The sequence below is a fragment of the Eriocheir sinensis genome, chromosome 29 (genome assembly GCF_024679095.1).
Source record: "Eriocheir sinensis breed Jianghai 21 chromosome 29, ASM2467909v1, whole genome shotgun sequence".
Taxonomy (NCBI): Eukaryota; Metazoa; Arthropoda; class Malacostraca; order Decapoda; family Varunidae; genus Eriocheir; species Eriocheir sinensis.
Window position 1 is genome coordinate 16,716,334 of NC_066537.1, and position 24,730 is coordinate 16,741,063.

General features: G+C 42.5%; 1 protein-coding gene across 1 annotated transcript in view; it reads right to left on the reverse strand.

The window, feature by feature from the left end:
• Positions 1-1,311: 1,311 nt before the first annotated feature.
• LOC127005290 (uncharacterized) overlaps positions 1,312-24,730 on the reverse strand; it is a 94,171-nt gene continuing 70,752 nt past the window's right edge. Inside the window, exons 20-33 of the mRNA XM_050874084.1 lie at positions 20,528-20,678; positions 19,467-19,621; positions 15,816-16,019; positions 14,675-14,929; positions 14,157-14,287; positions 13,732-13,930; positions 13,464-13,562; positions 11,990-12,136; positions 10,026-10,274; positions 9,599-9,712; positions 8,562-8,752; positions 8,081-8,308; positions 7,308-7,572; positions 1,312-6,444 (exon numbers count right to left, since the gene is read on the reverse strand). Coding sequence (XP_050730041.1) covers positions 6,304-6,444; positions 7,308-7,572; positions 8,081-8,308; positions 8,562-8,752; positions 9,599-9,712; positions 10,026-10,274; positions 11,990-12,136; positions 13,464-13,562; positions 13,732-13,930; positions 14,157-14,287; positions 14,675-14,929; positions 15,816-16,019; positions 19,467-19,621; positions 20,528-20,678 — 2,529 coding nt within the window. The 3' untranslated portion in view covers positions 1,312-6,303. The remainder of the gene's footprint in view (positions 6,445-7,307; positions 7,573-8,080; positions 8,309-8,561; positions 8,753-9,598; positions 9,713-10,025; positions 10,275-11,989; positions 12,137-13,463; positions 13,563-13,731; positions 13,931-14,156; positions 14,288-14,674; positions 14,930-15,815; positions 16,020-19,466; positions 19,622-20,527; positions 20,679-24,730) is intronic.

The window sequence follows — 24,730 nt, forward strand, 5'->3', positions numbered from 1 at the left end:
ATTAACCTGCATTATTTTCCTTATATATCTATTATTATATATCCACTTCATTATTTCCATTTACCAACCCGGGGGCGGCCATCAGCCTATCCACATATCTACATCCCTTTCCTTATTCACCAACCCTTTTTCCATACCAAATTAACCCCTATCCCTTTCCTCATTCATTATTTTATCCACCATTGTTCCCATTCACCAATCCATCAGTCTATCCACAGACATCCCTTATTCACCAACACTTTATCTATTCCAAATTAACCCCCATTCCTTTCCTTATCTGTTATTATCCACCACATTAGAAGCTTTTCACATTTCTACCCTTCCCTCACTCACCAACCATTTCTTTGTATCACTTTAACCCCCATTCCACCCCTTCCCTATCCAGTTTTTCACAAGGTTTCCCTTATACACCAATCCATTCACCTCTCCACGATCTTTCCCTACTCTACCAATCTTACCTCTCTTCCTATCCACATATCTATCCATGACTATCCTCTATCCTTCCCATATCCCACAGCCTTTCTTATATCTTTTTACTGTTCCACCTCCCAAATTTCCTTTTGAGACCTATTCCACCTACCTATCTGGCAACTTATCCACTATTCGATCCTTTTCTTAATCATTGTTCCACCTATCCACTATCCATCTTTTTATCCATCAACCTTTAACCTATCTACTATTGTTTCACTTACCCATCAACCTATCACCTATCCACTACTCTATCCATTATTCCTCATCCCAAAACTTTCTACCTATCCACTATTCCTTCTCCTACCCATCAAGCTGCTGCCTATCCATTAGTGACTAGTCTAACCATTATTCCACTATCCATCCACTGTCTCATCTCTTATCACAAGCTTCTTTTTGTCCACTATTCACCACCTTCTTCATGTCCTCTATTCACCACCACTAACCCTCTTCCTATCTCAAGCCTGTCTTCTATCTTTTGTTATCCACCAACTTTTTTTATATATCCACTTCTATCCATTAAACTTTTCTCCTATCCATGACTACCATCACTCTTCCTCCTTTACCAGCAACCCTCCACATCCAGCATCCTTCCCTTCATGTCAATCCCCTCCCATTTCTCCCTCTACCCCAGTCTATCCACTATCCCTCCCAAATAAAAACATCTTTCCAAGCCAGTAACATAATATCCCGTACACACAATCACACACGACACAAGATAAACGGGGTAAAAATAGACTTGGAGACAGGATACCATGAGAGTACCGTAATCCTGTATACTAGAACTGGGCAGCCACACACACACATGCACACACACACATAGGCTGAGTAAAGCACATCAAAGTTGAGCAGATGTCTTTCATTTTTATATTCCAGAGTAAAAAAGTTACACCATATTATATTTTCCATAAATACTCTTCTGTACACTTTATCTCAGGTATATATATGTTTTTATATATTTCTCTTAATATGTACATTTGCATACCTTAATGTTATGCTGCAGGTGTCCTATTACCCGTGGCCTACCCTTCCCTTACCTGCCCTTCAGAGCCTAAATGTACCACCACAAAAAATAAATAGATATAAAATTGATATACAATCAATGAAAATAAGATAAGGCATTTTCAAGGCTGTCATGTCAAGTTAATTTACAAATTATCTAAATAAGTGTTTCTATTCATGTGTCATCCTTGGTAAACTGTATATGTACTGAAAAAAAAAAAATAAAAAAAAAAAAAAAACTAATTAAACTCAACCCTCTTCCTGGATAAGTTTTTAATGGGAGGGGAAGGAGCTAAGGGGTGCCCATAATTAACACACATCATACAGGACTGAGGTAAGAAAGGCATGAAGCAAGTCATTTGTAATCTCTGGGACAATGTTGACTCTGATAATGTTCAAAGCTTGGCTGGCTGTTACATGACCTACATTACCTCACCGCTTGGCAATGTTTTTTTTTTTTTTAATACTGGGAATTGGATTTTTTTCTCTTTACAGTAAAGGAGACAAAAAAAAAAAAAAAAAAAAAAAAAAAAAAAGCGCCACTCCATTTGATGAGACACCAAAAACCAAGATAAATTTAGTTTCAGAGTAGAAATTATGTATCTATATTACCATCATTATAATTTTTTTTTTTTATTTGGGTAGGCAGTGATGTGGATTTGGTTTAGGGGAGGTCAGGTTAGGGCAGGGCAGGGAAGGGCTACAGGTCTCAAATGACACACACACACACACACACACACACACACACACACACACACACACACACACACACACACTAACACCTGGAGAGAAGAGGAGAAAGAGGAGACCTGATAGCGGTGTACAGGGTGGTGAGCGGGGTGGAGAATCTGGACTGAGAGGACCTGTGTGTGTGGAGCGAGAGAGAAACAAGAGGACATGGAAAGAAGTTGAGGGCGACAACGTGTAGGCGAGATGTGAAAAAGTTTAGCTTCCCAAACAGAAGCATTGAGTTGTGGAATGGACTGGAGGAGGAGGTGGTTTGTGCAAGAAACATTCATGATTTTAAGGAAAAGTTGGATAAGAGCGGTTATGGAGATGGGACAGCGCGAGCGTAGCTCTTTTCCCGTGTGTCACAACTAGGTAAATATACACACACACACACACACACACACACACACACAACCAAGGATTACATCTTGCATGATAGTTATGTAATTGTTTTGTAACTCTCCTGAATGTGTGTGTATATTCTGACGTACAGGAAGTGAGCTATGCCGATGGAGTTCCGTCTCTGTGTTTCAATCAGTAAAACTTTGCTTTAGATTCATGAAAGTCAAGCCTGGATGCTCTTCCCATCTAGACCATTCCTCAGGTCAGTGCATCTGTGTGTAATACTATTTTTTCTTGGTATCCTTCAGGCACCTTGTTTTCCTCCTTAAGTGTGTGTGTGTGTGTGTGTGTAATTCACCATAGTCTGACCAAATGACAGATGCGTTTGCCAGCCAGTACCCTCCTTGAATGAGAGAGCTCACACGTGATGGATTTTGGGGTATGGCTGAAACCTCACACCCACACACACCTGGGAGGCAGGACACAACCCATGATTGACACCCGGTACCCATTTACTGCTGGGTGGACAGGTGTCACGGATTAAAGGAGACTGCCTGTCCACTCTGCCCAGGAATTGAATCTGGGACTTCTCAGTTGTGAGGCAAGCGAGCTAACCCCTGCACTATGGAGATCTGTGTGTGTGTGTGTGTGTGGTATGTGTGTGTGGTATGTGTGTGTGGTGTGTGTGTGTGTGTTATGTGTGTGTGTGTGTGTGTGTGTGTGCACATGTGAGTGTGTGCGTGAATCAAACATATAAAAAAAGCATCAGTATATTAATTTAACGCCATCAATAAGTATAATATATTTGTACTCTTGAAAAGCACACACACACACACACACACACACACACACACACACACACACAGAAATAAACATTACATGTAAAGTAACTTTTTAGATAAACTGCAATACAAATGCAGTTTATCTGACAAGAAGTGTAAAATAAATAATAATAATAATAATAATAATAATAATAATAATAATAATAATAATAATAATAATAATAATAATATTATAATAATAATAGAAATAATAGTATGCCAATAACAATGTGCACATGCATCTTGAGATCAAATGTCTTTTCTTGGAAATGATACAAGGCAACCTTAGCAATAACAATTTCATTCTTTTTTGTAAATCTTGCTTGTTCTTCCCCTCTAAGAAGGATAGACACAGATATTGCTTAATAATCAAATAATTATATCTATGACAATAATAATAATAATAATAATAATAATAATAATAACAATAATAATAATAATGATAATAGTAATAATAAAACCTGAACCAGACAAAACAAACAAATAACACTGGTTAATTCTGAATAAACAGTAATATAACAAACACACATTACTGGTAACATGTAAACACCAACCAACCACATGAATGAACAAACGGATCGACTCATTTTAGAAATAAAAAAGTATAAACAACAGCAATGAATCCCATTTACAAACACACATAATAAAAACACAAAGAATTCCTGCTAATCCATAAAAGTTAACCTTTGAGATGCTGTTGCTGAGGGATAGGAAAACTGTGCTCTGTTCCCATAAACATAATAAATAAGCCCTGCCAACTGCAGCCACATATCTACCAATGTGATTTCTAAGCATCCACCATTCGTATGCAGCCTGAGTTTGAGAGTGGGCATAGCCTTTTCTTTCCCCAAAACATCTGGCTTTTAGTGCTGCTAGGCTTTCTTGGCGGCACCTCATGGTTTGCCCCAGCCAATAATGGTGCAGGCAAGTGTCTTTTAGCAGTGCCATATTGCTTGACTCATGCTGCCCCCCAGAGCTCATCTTTGATCCTCTTTAGAGTTTATCTAGAGTCTGGGTTGATAAGTGGTCTTCAGGACAGCATGAGGGTAGTCTTAGGCTACTCGGCGAGGACTGAAAATTGTCAGCTTGTAGTGGTGGACAGGACTTGAACCCAGGTCCTCCAGGACACCAAAGTGAAATGGACACCAAACCCATGATAAACAATTTTTGGAGAAAAGGAAAGGGCTTATTTTACATGCTAACATGAATAAAGTTATGGATCATAGGTGCCAAATGACATGAATGGACTGGACTGGTGGCACCGTTAAATGACAAAAAGTCAAATGGCATCATAAACTCCAGGGTAAGTGCCAAGGCAAACTTAATAACAAATAAAAACAAACACCTATAACCTGTGTGAGTGTGAGAGAAAATGGTAAAACACAGTAAAACAAACAATCAGGGCATAGCAGTATTAGTGTATATATCCCACCACAACTATAATACATTTCCCTCAAAACACACAAGACATTCACATTGCTATTATTATTTTCACCTACCATGGCATCCACAAAACATGTAAAAGATAGAGTTCCCTCAGAAACTCTGTGGTGTTGCCATTTACAAACTCCAAAATAGTTGATGCACATGTCATGCTACATAGATATATAGAATAGTATTCATAGGTCCTATGACAGTTCTGTGATGAAGGCTTTGAATAAAACTCTGCAACGGTGCCAATATAAACACCACAACAGCACTGCAATTGATTCTTGAGGGGGGCACTACGAACACAGTATAACATTACGTATCATTGTAGGTTTGGTCGCTCCTTGTGGGGCTTCCCTATTTAAGGCCTTCAGAATCCCTGGACGCCCCTAATGAAGAGACTTCCCACCACAGCCTTGCTTAGCCGAGGCCATGCATCCCTTGTCACAGCCTAGACACTCAGGTTGCCTCACATCCCCTGAGGGCGAAGGATGCGCCTGTCTTGGACACTTCGGGATGTGGACAATAAACACGCTGATTCAAAGCACTTCAGTCTCACAGCACAGCACAGATTACTACAGCATAACACAGCACAGCCTTCCAGTCGGCACTGCACTTCCCTCCTTGCACAGTGGTCAAGGCAGACAGGCTGCTGCTGCCACTGACTACATGGGCACCAGGAGTGTGTGCGCACAGCTACGTTTGCACAAGTACACTAAATCACAATAAAGAATGACGGCACAAGTGGTTTTCAGAGGCAGTGAGTTAGGCTTGTCCTTCTCTTTTCTTCCTCTTTCTCCTTCATCTCTTTTCCAACATCCAACATTTAGGTGGGTGACGGGTGAGTTCTGAGGTTGGGTGTGGTATATAGGAAGAAGGTTAAGACAGGTATAATAATTTCTTTTTTTTTCACGTATTTGCCTGGTAGTTGTTGCATACATTGTTTGAGCTAAGCTTGTGTTGTTGTCTCCACATCTGCTTTTCTCTAACTTAACCTTACGTTTATCTGTTCTTAGCTCTACTTATCTCCACATCCAGACTACCAGTGTATCAAGGATCCTATTGGGGAAGCCAATTTTCATTACATCCTTCCTGTATCTTGATTTCCTCCATTTATGTTAATGTCCCCATGTCCTTTCATTACCCTTACCAGCAAGTCATTCCTGTCTACATGCTCCAGGCCCTTTGTGAGTTTTAAAGCCATGATTAAGTAACCTCCATTTCACTTTCTTGCAATGTAGACAGCTCCATTTTGTAGTGTTTCAGTGTATTCCAGTTCTCTTAAGATTGGTTTCAGTTTTGTTGTTACCCTTTGCACACTTTCTAACTAGTGTATGTTTTTTCACATGAGGTGACTAAACCACAAGTGCATATTCGAGTCTTGCTATCATAGTCGTTATCAACATTCTTAGCAAATCGTTGTCCATTAAGTTGCATTTGCCAGTCTGCACAGACTGACTGATTGATCAACTAATGGACTGGCTGGAAGCCACAACTCAGGACCAGTCACTTGTCAGAAGTCATCCAGCAGAGTGCGTAGCTGATCAGCGGCATGGAGGTCACGCGAGGCCAGGACACGGCGGTAGGTGAGTGGACAGTCAAGGGAGATACACTCCACCTCCTGCAGGCGACACCCAACACAGGTCTCACACACCTGTAGGCACAGCTCCATGACAGGCAAGTATAATAAAAATGGTGCTGACTGATCTTGTTCTCTCTGTAAATGTTCTACCAAGTTTTACTTAAAAAATTTCCCTTACAACCCGTCTTAAAGCCTCCAGACAATACTAAGCACTGTGTGCCTCCTGCCGTCTAGTGTATAGTTACCTATTAATAAAAAGGTGGTGACCTAGGGACTAGTTTCTCATGACAGTGTTTGGAGTGCAGCCTGTATATACCTTTAAGAATCTTGCTTTTAGTGGCTGAAGTACAGAAAAAAAGTTTTAAACTTTTGATTTAGAATTACTAGTTTGTCCCATTCCCCTCTCCCTTCCTCAGCCTCCACTCTTCTACCCCATGTGACTTCCTGTCCAAAAAGGGGGGATTCCTTATCGCAATTCGTGAAATGTGGATCAATATTCTTATCAGCACCTGCACATACTAACAGTGTGCATTAATGAGGGCTATGGGCATAGAATAATGGCCTTGTATCTACACAGTGCCTTGTAATGGTTATGTGTAAAAATCCAAGCCAGGATCAAGTCCTCCTGATCTGCAGGATGTAACCACTACTGCCACATCAACCCTGCCGAAGACATTCCCATCTGCCTCAACTGAGATGGGGCTGAAGGTGAAGAAGAGGAAATCAAAGGTCAGTGAATAAAAGAAAAAAGGTAGGAAAGAAAGAACAGGAGATAAAAGAAACAGAAAGAATATGAAGGAAGGAGAAAATAGGAACCAAAAGCAAAAGAACAAACTGGAAGGAAGGATAGAACAGGGAATGATAACAAAAGAAAGCAGTAGGTAAGAGAAAACCTGAACTAGAGAAAACTATATTACATCTAAAGAACAACTTACCTGCTGGAGGTGGTCAACCGCCCTCTCATAGGTACGAATTCTCTCCCCCAAATGCAGCACAGTGTCCTGGGGGCTGGCCTTGCACCCACTACACAGCCCCCGACCCACCGCCGCTCCCTTCCCGGTCGGGGCAAGGGTGGTGGCAGCCCCGCACCCAACACAGGCTACAGGGGTGAAGTAGTGGGCAATGGAGGGGCCGGCAGAGATCCCTGGTATGACAGCATCAGAGGAGGTGAGGGTGGAGGGTCTGGGCAGCTCTGTATACCTGTGGGGTGGGGGGATATGGTTTGATTTATTGGGGTATGCAATCATGGTGCCACAACAAGTCCAATGGTGGTGAGGGGGATGGGAAGGTAATGGGCAGGAAATGGGTCTTGAATGTGTGTAGTAGTGATGTGCAGAGGAGGGACAGGTTGAGGTGGAGTGTGCATATGGAAAGGATGGATAATGGTGGTAAGGTGAAGAGGGGGAGAGACGTAGGAGTTGGAAGAGGTAGACTAAAGAGGACTTATGGCATAGTAGTGCAGAATGACCTATAGATCCTGGGGCTCTTAAGGTTCAAGCAGATTGGAGGGCTACAAGACTGACATGTGCAAGTTGTATGTAGCCTTTCAAAATAAATAGGAATGGAGAATGAATGAGTGAGAACTGAGGGACTTTAGTAATGCCTCTGCCCCAATTGTGCTGACATAAAGAGGTCTTACTGTAATGACCCTGCACATAGAGAGGGACTGAAAAATATCTTCACTACCTCACCAGTACACTCAACTCACCAGGTTTTAACATCCACACCAAGAAGTGCCAGGCAGCGGTGGAGGGGCGGCAGGATGGCATGGGTGATGTAGTAGGTTGCGTTAAGCCTCAGCGATGCATCAGCCACCAATGAAGAGGGACAACGCACCAGCTGGATGAGGGGGAGTCCTGGAGCACCATAGACGATAACATAAGGCACTCGCTCCCCTGTCCTGGGTTCCTTCCTGGGGTCGGTGCGAGTCCACTGCCTGTTGATAGAGAATGAAAGCAAGGAATTATTTATTTGGTACAAACAGACTTACAGAGGGATAAAAAATGAGGTCGTGTCATAAAAAAAAAAGAGAAAACAAAAGAGAAATGAATGAAAAGATGAGAAAACAATGAAACAAAAAGAGGAAAAGTAAGAAAAATCAAATCACTTTCAGACAATGAAACGAAGGAAAATAGACAGCAGCACTACGGCCCACCAAACAAAGCAACAACCATCATGGCCACACAAACCTGGCAAGGTGGAGGGAAGGAACACAAGCGCCCGGCCGGTACCCTCGAGCCCCCCGGTACTCCTTGGCAAACGTGAGGTCTTGGAGGGAGACTCGACCCTGCATCACCTTCAGGAGTTGTCGCTGCACATACTGCTTCACACTCGACACGTCCTTGCACTCAAACAGAAGGCGCAGCGACTTCTCCAGGATCTACGGGGACATCGGATGAGTCAGACGGAGGATGATTTTTGTTAGAGACAAACCAAACAGAACATAAATAAACAAACCAAGACTATCAAGACACCTCTTTAACCGAATCTGACACTGTTCAAACACTCAAATTTTCTTGGAAGTAGCAATTAGTGGGCCTTTTAATGTGTTCTTGAGCTGCTTCCTTTAATATAAAAAAGAAATAGTAAAGATAAATGAATAGATAGATTTGTAGATATAAACTTAAGACAAAAATATAAATAAAAAGCCTCAATATTCTGCTTGAAGACACAGATGGGCATGCCTAGAAGGAAACAAAGAGAAAGAGAAATAAAGGTTGTAGGATGGGCTGGGGTATGAAGAGATGAGAGGCCTGTATTTTGGGGAGGGAGTCAGGGGAATGAGAAGGACAATAAAATAGGGCCAAGAATGTGAGGGATGAAATGAGAACTAAAGAAAATGGATGCCAAGAAAAGAAGAACTAGAAATAATGTGATCAGGAGCTAAGAAAACATAAAAAGAAGAGGAGAAATAATGAGAAAAAAAGAAAGAATGAAGGAAAGAAAAAGAATGGATGTTAGGAAAAAAATAACTAGAAATATTGTAATCAGGAGCTAAGAAAACAAAGAAGAGGTGGAATAATGAGAAGAAAAGAAGGAATGAAGGAAAGAAAAAAAGAAAGCAATGAAGGAAAGAAAGTGACAAACACACACACATAAAGTGACAAGCAGTATATAATAAAGACACAAAGAGAAAAAATACATGAACAGGAGTACAGAAAGAAAGTAAAAAGGAGAGAGAAACACTTCACTGGCAAGGATAACACAGGAGACAGGAGCGGCTAACCTTGGCGACAGCTGGGCACCCATCACGCCTCACGGTCTCAATTCCCTTGGCATCAAATTCGGGTTCCTCCTGGTCTGGGCTCTCGTACATGTACCCCACATATCGCTTCTTGGTCTGTTGGGGCAGAGGTGGTTGAGTGGGTTAGGGTGGGATATGGAAGGAAGGTATAGCAGATTAATTGCCACTACCTAACTTGCCCTACCTAACCAATGTAGCAGTGGTCACTCTTCTTACTATCAACTTAAACTCTTCTATTAAATTTTTTTTAGTATCATTTCCATGCTTTAGGTAATTTTCTTCATCACAACAAAAATAACTTCGACCGATGAGCAAGAACTCCAAGAAGGGGGTGGAGCTTAGGGCAAAGAGTAACTGGATGATGATGACTATTGTGAACAAAAAAATAGGAAAAGATCTCTTTCTTTACCTGGAGGAGGCATGGGAGATAGACCTTCTCAAACTTCAGCTTGATGGGTTTGGGGTACATTTTGGTAATGGTGGCCGCTATATCCTGCCCTATGGCAAAGGCCTGACTGCGGCTCCTCCCTGGCAGGTGGACGAAGAGGGAGTCTGTGTCACCATACACCACCTTGCCAGCCCAAGTGGGGTGTGAGTTGACCAGCTGTATGGAACGTTCCAGGATTTCCCGACCCTTGCTCACAACACTGTCTCCAATCTGTGGGTGAAATGGGGTGTGTGGGTAAGTGGTGAAATATAAGGATGAAATGCATGCATTAAATTTAATTTCCCACTCCTGACTCCACATATAAATCCTGTCAAGATCACCTTGCAAAATTTTACAATCCTCCTCAACTTTTATTTTCCTCACGATCTTGGTGTCATTAGCAAACAGGCTTGCATTACTGTTTGTTCCTTCCACTGTGGTGTTAATGTAAATCAAATTTTATGGATGTCAGTGCTATGCCCTACAGAACTCCACTTTTTTACTTCCCTCCACCCTGACATTCTATCCTCATCTGTTGGTCTGTCACAGTCTCATCCACTCCAGAAGGCTTCCCTCCAGTCCTCCAGGTTCCACATTAGTCACTTGTGTGATACCTTGCCTAGGTCTTTCTCCACATCTTGGTATAAACAATCAACCCAACTGTCTCTCATGTAACATATCAATCTTTCTTGAGTAGCAATTCAGCAGATTAGTGCCCCTGCCACAACTGTCCAAATGAATTCAAGTTGACTTCCAATCAAAATACCCAGCTCTTCCAGATATGCCACCCATCGATCAATATGCTCTTGAACAGTTTAGTGACTGTCTGCTGAGGCAGAAATGATCATGAATCAACATACTATCTTTCATATTACAAACAGACAACAGCTCACAGGCAATAAACAAAGAAAACAAAAAAAGCCTGATGCTGCTGCTTCTGCTGTATTCATTATTATAATTATAGGAATTTCAGTAAGTTTAATTAGTGAAATGGTACCATGACAAGTTTGCAAACAAGACCACAGCTAATTTGCCCTCTTTCTAATAGAATAAATGCCTCAACTTTTGAAGATTTAGATTTTGGGCACTTTTTTGTAGTACAGGTAACTCTCGATTTACGCGAGTATTGTGTCCTTGAAGAGGTCGTGTAAATCAAAAACAATGTAAATCAAACAAGAGGTAGGTTTCTATCGAAAAATAAATATTTACTTCATTCAGTGGAGAGAGAGAGAGAGAGAGAGAGAGAGAGAGAGAGAGAGAGAGAGAGAGAATATCCATATCACTGAGATATCCACTCAGGCACTCAAGTCTCAGCCTCACTTGTGTAAGGAAGAAATGAGGGACACCATGAGCGACTGGCTAGTATTGGTACCGGTACCGAGCAGTCTGGTATCAGTACCGTACTGTATAGCTGGTACCGGTACTTGCCCACCCCTATTGTTGAGTAGCGTGGCAGTGTGGGTACTGTATTGTTGTTCAAGTGGTGCGCGGGAAGAACTGAGCAGCTCAGTTCTTCCCGTGCGCCACACCAGCTGAGCTGCTCAGCTGTGTGGCCATGGAGCCGTGTGAGTCCAGTTGCGTGAGACATCTGGTGGCCACTCCATAAAATATCGCGTATAAGTGAAAAAATGTGTAAATCAAGCATTTAATTGGATTTTGGACCCCGCGTTATTTCGAAAACGCGTAAACCAAACTCACGTAAATCGAGAGTTACCTGTACTAATTATGAGCAGGCAGTGACATTGTTTCTCCACTGTACTGTCTAAATAGTGTCAAACAATCCCTATTTTGACAGTACTTAAAGTTAATCTATATACCTCACCACAATTTACCAGCACTATTTTCCTGATATGAGAACTAACTGAAATGGTGTCTGCAGATTGGTACGCATGCCATATATCTCCCTCACTTTAGTACCACCCCCTCTGGGTCCATCTCTGTCTCACCTCAGAGCAGGGCATGCGGCCTGAGAAGTTGGCGCTGGTGTAGCCATAGGTGACGTTGGCGATGAGCTTGAGGCCGAGCTGACGGGAGTGCAGCACACGACGAAGAGATGTGTTGTCTTCGCCACATTTCTTAAGGGCTGCCTTGACCTGTGTGAGGATGGATGGAGGAGGGAATGAGACGAGAGTTAAACGAGGAGAGATAGAAAGCAGAAAGCGAGGAGAAAGGAGTAAAGAGATAGTAAGAGTAGAAAGGGAAGACAGAATGGAGACAGAAAGAGGAGAAATGAATAAAGAAGGGAATGAGACAGGAGTTGGATGAGGAGAGATAGAATGTAGAAAGAATGAGGGGAGAAAGAATAGCAAGAGAAGCTAGAATGAAAACAGAAAGAAGTCACAAGAGGAGAGATAGAAAGAAGAAAGGAAAGAGTAAAGAAGCAAATGAGATAGAATGTAGTAAAACTGAGGGAAGAAAGGAGTAGAAAGGAAAGAGAATGAAGATAAAAAGGGGAGAAAGGAGTAACAAGGGAAGAGACAGGAAGGAAAATGAAAGAACAGGCAATATGAGAAGAGTTAGGAAGGAGAAAAGAATCGAAGGAAGTATAAGAGATTAAAAAGAATACAGAAAGGGGAGATAGGAGTAGCAAGTGACATAAGGAAGAAGAGAGAGGATGGGAGAGTGTAATGAGGGAAAAGATGAGAAAGAAAGACAGGACTGGAAAGAGAAAGACAAGATTAGAAAGACAATACAGATACAAAAAAAGAAAAGGAGGAGGAAAAGAAGGGATAAAAGAATAAGTATATGGAAAAGTAGCGAGTTTGGGAGGTAATGAGAAAGAAGAACTGAGATATGTGAAAATAATGGGTGTACTGAGGAAAACTAAAGAAAATGAAGGCTTATGAAACAATGATCTCCCTTTCTTATTTTCATTCCAAAAACCTCCTTCCACCCTTCTCTTTCTTACCTTAATCCTTCAGCCTATTGTAACCCATTCACTATTATCTTTATTTTTCACCATTATCATCTTTCTTCATTCTCCCACGTCCCCTCACTTCACTATCCCTTTTCCTTGCCTTTTCTTTTCCTTGGTTTTTCCCTTATTTTTCTTCTGATTTCATGATCCTTTCCTTATCTTCCCTCCACCTCTCCCTAACCTGTTCTCTTCCACCTCCTCCACTACCTCTTGCTTTCTCTCCTTCCACCCCACCCCATCACCCCTGTCAATCATAATTTTTCTCATATCCTTCTTTCCTTGCTTTCCATTCCTCACCTTTTTCCTTTCCCCTCACCTTTCTTGCTTTCTCTCTCTCCTTTTCCCTCACCCTACCACCCTCTGCTTGCTCTCCTTCTCTTACCTCTTGCCTTACTTACTTTCCCTCCCTAACCTCTCTCTCTTTTTCCTTCATGGCCTTTCCTTACTTCTTTCCATCAACGTCACTATCCATTCCTCCCCTATACAGCCTTGTCCTCACTCACCATCAGTCGGGTGTTGAGAATCTCTTCCAGCATGATCGGCAGCACCCCACGCCTCATCTGAGCCGGCAGGAAAGCCACGCCGCAGGGGGACACATTCATCTGGGGGTCAGGTAAATGTGGAGGTGAGAGAGTGTTGAAGATTCCTTTTCTTCTTTCTTCCTAATCTCTCCTTTCTACTAACCCCACCATCCATTCCTCACCCTTACCCACCATGAGTCTGTCCATCCGTCCACCCATTCACCTGCTTGTCTGACTGTCTTTCTCTCACCTGATCCACACACTCCAGGAGGCGGCGAGGGTCAGCTGGGAGGCGCAGGTGTGTGGTGCCAAAGGTGAAGGGGACTGGAGGTGGCTGGTGGAGCAGGTGGATGCGGCCCAGACAGGTGGAGTAGCAGTAGTTGTAGGCGATCATCACTGACGGATAGAGGCTCTGAAAGTCCAGCACCACCACCGGCTCTGTGTAGAATCTGGAATGGTTTGTGGGTGAGCAGATGGGGATGGGATGGGGTGTTGTATTGGATAAATTGAAAGGATGAAAAAGTACACAGAAATGGGATACACAGAAAGGAGATGGATAATGAACAAGTACACAGAATTGGGGACCAAGGTGGATCAACAAACACCGGAACACAAAAACATACAGAGGTAGACACACACACACGCACATAGGTGAACAAACAGATACACACACACCTTGACTGGGGCTCCATGGTAAGGGCTATCCACTCAGGCGCTTTCATGGCTGCTCGCTGCTGTATGCTTGGAGAGAGGGCCACCATGTTCCTCCCTCTGGACAGCCTCAGCATCATGGACTCCACCCGGAACTGTGAGGGTGGATGGAGGAGGTTGTTGTTGTTGTTGTTGTTGTTGTTGTTGGTGGTGGTGGTTGGTGGTAGTGATTGGAAAAAAGATAGATAGATAGACAGATATAGAGATAGAGATAAAGTGAGAAAATGACTGAGAACAACATGACTAGATGAGAAGAAAAGTCAGGAAGGAAATGAAAATAAGACAATCTATGAAAACACACACACACACACACACACACACACACACAAACAAACACAGGTAGACAGAGACTGATAAACAGGCTTACTGACCACATGTAGCATTTCAAACATAGATTACAAATAAGAGCATAATCTATAACTAACACATACTTAACATGGTACCGTGATATGTAAATCCAAAACACACACACACACACACACCTGGGAACCTCGAGATAACACATCGTAAAACTGTATTCCAAAGAGGCGAGCAAGTTCTGCGGTGCGTGGGACAAGATCGAGGCGGTGCAATAGGTCCAGGGTGAGGCGGCAGCGGGTGAGGCAGTGTCCGAGGGCGCGCCAACGTGTGGAGTCGGTCAGCCACCACTCGGTGAGCTGTCCATGGGAGAAGGTGGGGATGCGTGTGTGAAGCACCTCATATGCCACACTCTCCAGGGTGTAGCTCTGCAGCGCCACCTGTGGGAGATGGGAGAGTGAGTTAGTGTGAGGGAGAGTGTGATGGTTAGTTTTTGATCCTCATTTCCCTACAGCTGAGTCTTATCACCTTGCTTCTGCCTTATCTTACCTCAGCACACCTTGTCATGCCTTTCCCTTCCTATACCTTACTTGTTATATGTTGTATTATGCCTTTCCTTTGCCTTTTTTTTATCTCACTTTGTTTTATTTTCTTCCCTAACATTACCTGTGATACTGCCCTTCTCTACCCAGTTATGCCTTTCCCTTTCCCTACCTTACCTGTTTTCTCTTACCCTTTATATCTTTTCCTTCCCTTCTCCTCCTTCCCTTTCCTTTTCCTTTCCCCTACTTACCCTTTTTCCTTATATCTTCCTTTTCCCTTTCCTTCCTCCCAGTTATGCCTTTCCCTTTCCCTACCTTACCTGTTTTCTCTTACCCTTTATATCTTTTCCTTCCCTTCTCCTCCCAGTTATGCCTTTCCCTTTCCCTACCTTACCTGTTTTCTCTTACCCTTTATATCTTTTCCTTCCCTTCTCTTACCATTTATACCTTTCCCTTTCTCTACCTGACCTGCTGTACATTTCTCTTTACTTCTCTTACCATACCTTACCTTACCTTTCCCTTCCCTTCTTTTCACAGTTACAAATTTCCCTTCCCTATCTTACAAGTTGTACCTTTCTCTTCATTTCTCTTACCTTTCATACCTTTCCTTTCCCATCTCTTAATTGTTCAAGAAATTACTTTTTGCCAGTGGATCAAAAGAAATCATTCTTAGAGGAGTTCAATCAAAGAGAGGTATGATGAGGAGGAGAGGAAGAGGAAGTGCAAGCAAAACAGTGAGGAATGTAGTCTACTTACAAAAGACCTATATCCATCTTGTCCTCACCTCTGCCCTCATGAGCCTCCACACGTTGAGCACCACACGGCCGGCCAGGTGGATCTGTGAGGTGTGGTCAGCCCCATATTCATCCTCCTCCTCCAGGTGGTGGCTTCCCCTGGTCCCCTCAGGCACACGGGAGAGGCGGGCCACCACCTGCGCCCCCAGTGCCACGCCCCGCTCCAATAAGTACCCCCAGGACCCCCGCTGCACCTGGCAAGCACAGAGCATATGCTGGTTGTTAGCTTAGCGGATATTGGCTGTGTGTGTGTATTTACCTAGTTGTAGTTTTACAGGGCCTGGGCTTTACGCTCGTGTGGTCCCGTCTCCGTATCTACATTTATCCAACTTTTCCTTAACCCAGTAGCAGCGACGGGCCAAATTTGTGGCTTCACCGTGTAGCAGCGACGGGCCAAATTTGTGCCATGATATTTACCCCCAAAAATAGATTACACAATCTGATCACAAATGTTTTGATATATACATATTATGAAATGGTTTGTATGAGGGGTGATTTTTTCTCATTTTTCTCGCTTGGAGGGACCATTTAGAAATATTATCCCCGCTGCTACCGGGTTAAAGCTTTGCACACTCCTCGCCGATACTACATCCTCACTTAGTCTGTTCCAAACCTCTAGATTTTTTTTTGCGGGAAGCTATATTTCTTTATGTCTCTCAAGCATCTTCCTTTCCTCAATTTTTTACTGTGTCCTCTTGTGTTCCTGGTGGTAATTTCTTCTTTTAGTAGTAACTCCTCATTATCTACTTCTTCCATTTTGCTCAATAATTTGTAGATTTGTATTAGGTCTCCCCATTTCTTTGTCCTAGTGCTGGTAAGTCCATTTCCTTTAGTCTTTCCTCATATATCAATCCCTCCAGCTCTGGAACCATCTTTGTTGCCATCCTTTGTATTCTTTCTAGTTTCTTTGTGTTTCTTCTTATGGGGAGACCACACTGCCTCTGCATATTCCAACTTTAGTCTGATCATAGTGGTAATTAATTTTTCATCATATCCTTATCCATGTAGTGGAATGCTATTCCTATATTTTTCACCATGTTATAAGTATCACCGAATGTCCAATTTACATGACTCTCTGGCTGTTTGTTATCTTGCATTATTACTCCCAGGTCACTCTCTTCGTGTACCTTCTTTAGTGTTTCACCATCTCCCATTTTATATGTCCATTTCGGTCTTGCTTCACTTTTTCCCATTTCCATTACATGACATTTCTTCACATTGAATTTCATCTCCCATTCCATACTCCACTTCCAAGTCTTGTTTAGGTCTTCTTGCAGAATTTTGCAGTCTTTACCATTTCTTATATGTCTTAGCAGCTTTGTATCGTCTGCGAACAGGCTCTTATAACTATTTACTCCCTCTGGCATGTCATTAATATATATCTATTAGGAAAAGTATTGGTGCCAATACTGATCCCTGAGGCACTCCACTCTCTACAGTTCTCCATTCCGATTTTATGTCCTTAACCACTGTTCTCATCTCTCTTCCCCTAAGGTAGCTTTCCATCCAGTTCTTCATTTTCCCTTTCAATCCTCCTTTATCATCACTTATCACTTGCTGGTGGTTCTAAAAGCTTGCTGCGAGTGCCAGTCACACTCACAGCAAAAACCCACCCTCTGAACATGCTTGTACGTTTGCAGGAGAGGCTTACATAACCGAATCTTATAGATCTTGGCCTCCTCTTTCCAATGTTGTTTTTGTTTTGTAGCTGTGATGAATAGTTTTTGAGATACAGCGGTTAAAAGAGATCCCCTTCCCCTGCTGGGGTGCCTGGGCGCGCCTGGGGGGTATAGTCTCGTTGTGAGCGCTTAGCAATGAAAGGGTTAGGGCGGGTGTCAGGAGGGTATTTTTTTACAAATATTTTTGAAACTGACAAAATTATTTTTTCTCGCTCAACGTGTCAGGGATGCCATGTACTACCAGGTGATGAAGCTTATATTTGTATAATTCTAAAAAACAGCGTCCCTTTCAGAGATTTAAATGCCCCGCGCTGTTGCGTCATAGCCTGACTCGCGCGTCAACAGACGTGGTATGACTCAGGGCTTGTACGCACGTGAAATTCGCATTAGAAATAGCTTTTTCCCTCTAAATTTTGTCATCCATCATCCCTCTAACTACGTGTGACAGCTGATGAATGTGAAACGTGTGCTGTGCTCAGTTCTCACCCAGACATTGACTGGGGAGGACGTTGAGATTTTTCGCTGCGCTACAGCCCAAAAATGTCTTTACAATGACGTACACCTACGTCTGATATAAGTGACACTTTCTTCACCATGTCGCTTTCTCAGCTACAGACACTGCTTGAGAGACAGAAGTGTCCAGTACGGTCGTGCAGGAACACTCAGAGCGTGACAATGTCTGACGTTGGCGAGGTCCTGCAGACTGAGTGCATGAAGTGCCACACAGCTGTCTCCTCTGCCTCCCCGCCTACTCATCATTCTCATGGCTACGAGTACTCCATCTCCAGTATACATCAGGTATACTTCAGCCTCATATCTTGCATCAGATATGTTGGCTTGAAAATGAATCTAAAGCTGGTGACAGGTGGAAAGATGAGTATGTCAGCAACTCCCTGTTCCTGGAGATGGAGTCATTTTACAAAGAGAAAATGGAGGAAGCCAGAGCAGGAGTCGTCAAGCACTACACGGAAAAGCTGCTCTGTGTACCAGACGAAAATGGCACCCTTGATGTGCATGTCAGCTTTGACTGCAGCTGGATGAAGTGGGGACATAAGTCTCATGTTGGCATCGGACTTGCTGTCGAAGTATACACAGGCATCGTCGTGGATCTTGATGTTCTTTGCAACTATTGTCCAGTATGCAGCTCCAAGAAGACTAGCAAGCAACATGCTTGCTATAAGAACTTTGATGGGCAGGCAGGGGCCATGGAAGCTGCAATTGCTGTGTGCATCAAATCAGCAAAAGGAAGGGAGCCAGACTTCGCAAGATAAAGAGAGAGGAATATGAGATAATCACCAGGCAAGAAAAGAAAGAAGAGCATTCTGGGAGGAGTAAACATGCTGACAGATAACATCATAGATAAATTATCATCCTACTATGGAAAAGTCATCAGAGATAACAGAAATGGTCATATAGATTTCAAATTAACGTCAAAGGACAGGTGAAGGTATGTACTTTACAATGATACTTCATTCAGTCACGTGTGTTAAGTAGCAGTAAAGGTATGCAAGGTTGAAGTGAGGTATGTTTTAGCCTGAATATGCCCACATGGGACGACAGGCACAGCAAAACAACCCCACGCTTTAAGGGTTAAAAGAAAGAAGAGAGGTGACATGATTACCATGCTTTGGGTGATGAAGGGAATCAAGAATTGATGGGAGAGGATCTGTGTGTATGGGACGAGGGAGCAACTAGGACATGAAAGGAGGTTGAAAAGACAAGATGTTTGAAAAATACTTATCAAGAAACACAGCTTTTCCAATAGAAGCAGAGATCAATGGAACAGTCTAGATAAAGAGGTTATTCAATCCAAAAACTTAAAAGCTAAGTTTGGCTGATTAAGACAGAAACGAGTGTAGTTCATTTCCTGTAAAACGTAACTATGTAAATACACACATCACACACACACACAATGACAACCACTTCAATATAATCCCATCACTTCTGATAGTTGTGACTCACCTCGTAGCCCACTAGCATGTCTGGGTCCCAGGTGGTGACCAGGCGGATGGCCTCCTCTAGAAGGTCAGACTCTGAGTCCACGTGGAGAACAGCCAAGTCAGTGAGTCCTGTGCTGGTCACCAAGTCACAGCCGCCGCTGCTCACCACGACTGCACCTACAGGAAAGGGGACAGGGGGATTGAGTTGCTGAGTACAGTAAGGTGAGACAGTAGGAGTTAACTGCAAACTCCCAAACCAAAAATTAGCACAGCATGAAAATAATGCTGAAACAACAAACTACATGCAGATGACATGCACACCATTTCCTCAAAATTAAATATTATAGGTAGAAATAGAAAAAAAAGGCTTGGAGTTCCCATCTGGAGAATGGACTAGAAATGTCCCCCTGGTCAGACCCCACTTCTGATGATGGCCAAAGAGTGTTTGCTGATTCTGCTTTCTCTTCATTAACTTCTGCAATAGTTGGTTTCTGTTCTAATTTCTAATCTACTGAACAACAGCTCTCCTATTCTAAATCTCACCTTCTCTTTCTAACCAAGACATAGGTTTCTGAGGCTACTAACAGTAATCTCTGTTATTCCCTCCTACCACATCTATCTGAGTCCAAAACTGGACGTTGAGTCTATTTTCACAATGATATTCAATGTCCTTGTGCCATTGACCTCGATTTCAAAATTTAACATCAAATGGCTACGACTTAATTGTTGTTTTACCACTAAGTATGCCTGTACTGTTTATTTCACCTAATTCTAGCAACTATGTAAATTTTTTTGACTATTTGAATTCCAAACTAGAGCACTCTTCCTTTGTAGAAGATTTCAATGTTCATCACCACTCATTATGCAGCCCCAGTCAGAATTTATACTGTTGAGATGTACGTCCAACCAGATAATTTTTGGTTGAATATTTTGGAGTACATGCCACTTGATCTTGTACAGTTTGGGACACTACTGTATTATGAAACTCACAAAATAAGTGAGTGAAGGAAATGCATTATGGGAAAACCAAATTTCTAAAACACACACACACACACACACACACACACACACACACACACACACCTCGTAAGTGCTGGGGGCTGGGGTGCTCTGGGGGAAGGTCCTGAGAGATAGAGAAGACGAGAGCACAGATGGAGTCAAACTGGGGATCAGGCAGCAGCTGGGGTCGTGTGGCAATATGGCATTCTAGGCACATCAGGGTCAGGAACTCATGCTGTGAGGGTTAAGTGGGGAGCCAAGGGTTAGGTCAGGTCAGGCTGGGTCTCCTTGATCCACTAAGGTTTCTTGTTGCTGACGTATTGATGTGTTCACACTACTGAATACACACTGACAATGGCATGGGCACACACACACACACACACACACACTAGGTAAATACACACACACACACACACTAGGTAAATACACACACACACACACACTAGGTAAATACACACACACACACACACACACACACACACACACACACACATGCACACTCACACATACAACCTTTACCTTTATGGTTTTCAAAATGATTTTGTTTATACCCTTCACCCTTCCTTCCTCCTCCTCTTCATTTTATTCTCTGTGGTCCTGCAGCCTTGTTACTCCACACCCACACCCACAAGCAAAGCACCTTTATATATTATGAGTGGCTTGCAGGCTGAGCAGCTGATAGTTAATGTGTCACAATAACAAACACAATACCAACAAATTAGTTATGTTTTCAGTCTTCAGAGCACTTTGTCAATTTTTACTCGATCACATCTACCGTGTTGGAGATGAATGGCGTGCTCTGATGTTTTTGAGTTACAACAGCCAAAGGCATCCCAACAATATCTTGCACACCTCCATAAAGATCCCATGTCTGTGTCAAATATAAGCCACCTGTGAAATGCATGTCCACACTTCATCTAAAAGTGTGACCAATGATAAAGTACAGTCTACTTGCATTGTGCATTTAAAGACTGATAATATCTATAACCCTTCTAGCAAAGTGTGAGTGCTATTTATACATCCAGCACTCACACCTCACTTTTGAGTAAGAAACCACACAGGTGAGTTTAGGGAATTAATTTATAAAGATAAGTTAAAGTTATGATCCCAAGAGGCAACAATAACACCAAGGTGAGATGAAGAAAGTTTATATATGTACAGAATTTGGTATGTGCAAGTGTGTAGGTGTTTCCATGTGTTATAAATGTGCCATCATATTGGTGCTGATCCATCGACACCCATACTAACAACAGCATGTGGTATCCTGGAGTACTATCTAGTGAGGGTGCATCCCCAACCCCCATGTGACCCCTGCCAATCCACACATGCCCCTCACTCCAACAAGAAGCTCCTACACCACACCAAGCCAGCCACATCAGGGTTTCTTGTGTAGGATGCCAGAAACCATGAAAACAGTGAGTTGTGAAGTGACAATAAATACCAAAGGATAAAGGGAAAAGGAACACTGACAGCATGACCTGCCTTGAGTTACTCTAAGTGTGAGTGAGGGCTTAGAAAGGAGGATTGGAGGAAGGACAGGAAAGGACCAAGGAAACATACTCCAGTCTTCTAAGGGTGGGAAGGAGCAGGGGACAGGGGAAGCAGTACAGAAGCAGGAAGGTAGAGGAATTGCTGTCGTATGAGGAAGCAGAAGAGAGGAACGATAATGCAGAATGCACGCAAGGAAGTATGTATGTGCTGGAGGGAGCAAGGGAGGGGAAGAAGGATGAAAGAAGAAGGAAGGTAGAGGCATATTTAAAGACAGAAGTGAGAGATGTGTTTTCAGAGGAAGAATAGAGGGAGGGGAAGAAAGATGAAAAGAGGGAAACACAAGCCACTCTTAGAGGATATATAGGAAGGAAGGAACATAGGAGAGAAGGGGGTAGAAGAGTAGAAAGGTAGAAATATTTTAAGTGGGGGCGAGTTAAAGTAACGATGGAGAGAAGCAGGGAAATATACTTCTGTCTTCTTTGGATGTATACTGTATGGGTAGGAAGGAACATAGGAAGGAGGGAGAGATAAAAGAAGGTAGAAATACTATAAGTGGGAGTCAGAGTTTAGAAAGGAACGATGGAGGACAGGAAAGGATGGATATGAGGAAACACATGCCCATCTTCTAAGGATGAATGGGTAGGAGGGAGAATGAGAGGGAGAGGGATGAAAGCAGGAAGAAATACTATTGTCCTGTGAGGAGGTAGAGAGGAAGGAGGGAGGCAGGGAGCAGAAGCCAACACCAAATATAGTGCAATTACTATACTGGGAAGCTCTCTCTTACCTCTATGAGTGAATCTGAAAGAACATTGGGAAACAGGGTGAGAATCTGCCACTCCACAATGATGAAGGTTTTATCCCTGTCTCTTCTTCCAGTCAGAAGAATAAATAGACACAAAAAAGAATAATACAAGCAGGGACATGAAAACTAGGCATTTACTGAAGGAACACAAAGGAATCAATATCAAGAAACAACAACATTTAAAGGGCAAGGGGCATCTTCAGGGAAAGATTAATAATTTTCAGTCACAATGCCTCAGGGTCTATATGGTCAAGTTTTGAAGGTCTGAGGAAAAAATGCAAAAGAGAGGGAAGAGATGCAAGGAAGTGTGTGTGTATTTACCTATTTGTAGTCTACCGGGCCCGAGCTAAGCTCTAATAGTCCCATCTCCATATCTACATTCATCCAGTGTGTGTATTTACCTATTTGTAGTCTACCGGGCCTGAGCTAAGCTCTAATAGTCCCATCTCCATATCTACATTCATCCAGTGTGTGTATTTACCTATTTGTAGTCTACCGGGCCCGAGCTAAGCTCTAATAGTCCCGTCTCCACATCTACATTCATCCAGCCTTTCCTTCATTTGTTGGACACTGCTCGCCTGCACCACTTCTTCCTGCAAGCTGTTCCATGTGTTAACACTTCTATGTGGAAAACTATACTTTTTCAAGTCACTCAAACAGGTTCTTTTATTAAGTTTCTTTCCATGTCCTCTCAGCCCCTGCATTCTTGCAGTTAAGAAAAGATCATCTCTATCCACCTCACCAAACTTATTTACCAACTTATACAGCGTGATCAGATCTCCTCTCCCTTCTTTGTTCCAGTGTTGTCAAGTCCATCTCCTTCAATCTGTCTTCATACGTCATATTCGAGAGTTCTGGGACCATTTTAGTTGCAAATCTCTGTATCCTTTCCAACTTTCTGATATCCTTCTTTTTGTGAGGCGACCACACAACTGCAGCATATTCAAGTTTTGGTCTTATCAGTGTTGTTATTATTTTCTTCATCACTTCTTAGTCACTTAGTCACAAACAACCTCGTAAGGACCAGCAGGTCTGCTGTTGTTTGTTCTTCCTTTGTTCTTTGTCCATAAAATGGAATGATACCCTTATATTTTGCATCATCCTGTAGGTTTCTCCAAACAGCTTGTCTATGTGCTTTTCTGGGGATAGTGTGTCTTGCATCGTTACTCCCAAATCTTTTTCTTCATGAACCACCTTTAAGTTTTCTTCTCCCATCCTGTATGTTTTACTTGGTCTTTTTTCACTTTTCCCCATTTCCATAATGTGGCATATGTTTGCATTAAATTCCATCTCCCATAACTGGCTCCATCTATACACTCTGTCCAGGTCTTTTTGCAGTTCTTCACAGTCTTCCTCCGTCCTCACTTTTCTTATTAACTTTGCATTGTCTGCAAAAAGGCTCATATAACTTTTTATGAACATTATTGGTGCCAGAACTGAGCCTTGAGGAACTCCACTCTCTACTCTCCTCCAATTTGATTTCTCTTCCCTAATCACTGTCCTCATTTCTCTTCCTGTTAAGTAATCCTTCATCCACTCGATAACCTTTCTGCCCATTCCTCCCCACTGCTGTAGTTTCCAGATTAACCTTTTGTGCGGAACCTTGTCAAAAGCTTTTTTTTTAAATCAAGATATACACAACCGGCCCATCCTTCTTTCTCTTGCACCATGTCTATTGTTCTTGAGTAGAAACATAGTAAGTTGGTGACACACGATTTCCCTTTTCTAAATCCAAACTGTCCCTTATTTATCATGTTTTCCTTTTCTAAATGTTCGACCCATTGTTTTTTTAATTATACTTTCACAAATCTTGCACATTGCACTTGTCAAAGAGACCGGTCTGTAATTTAGTGGTTCAGTTTTATCTCCACTTTTATAAATTGGTACAATGTTCGCTCTCTTCCACTCTAAGGGCACTTTTCCTGTATTTATAGAGCATGTTATTATGTCATAAAGTGGCTCCAATAATTCATTTCTACACTCTTTTAGCACTT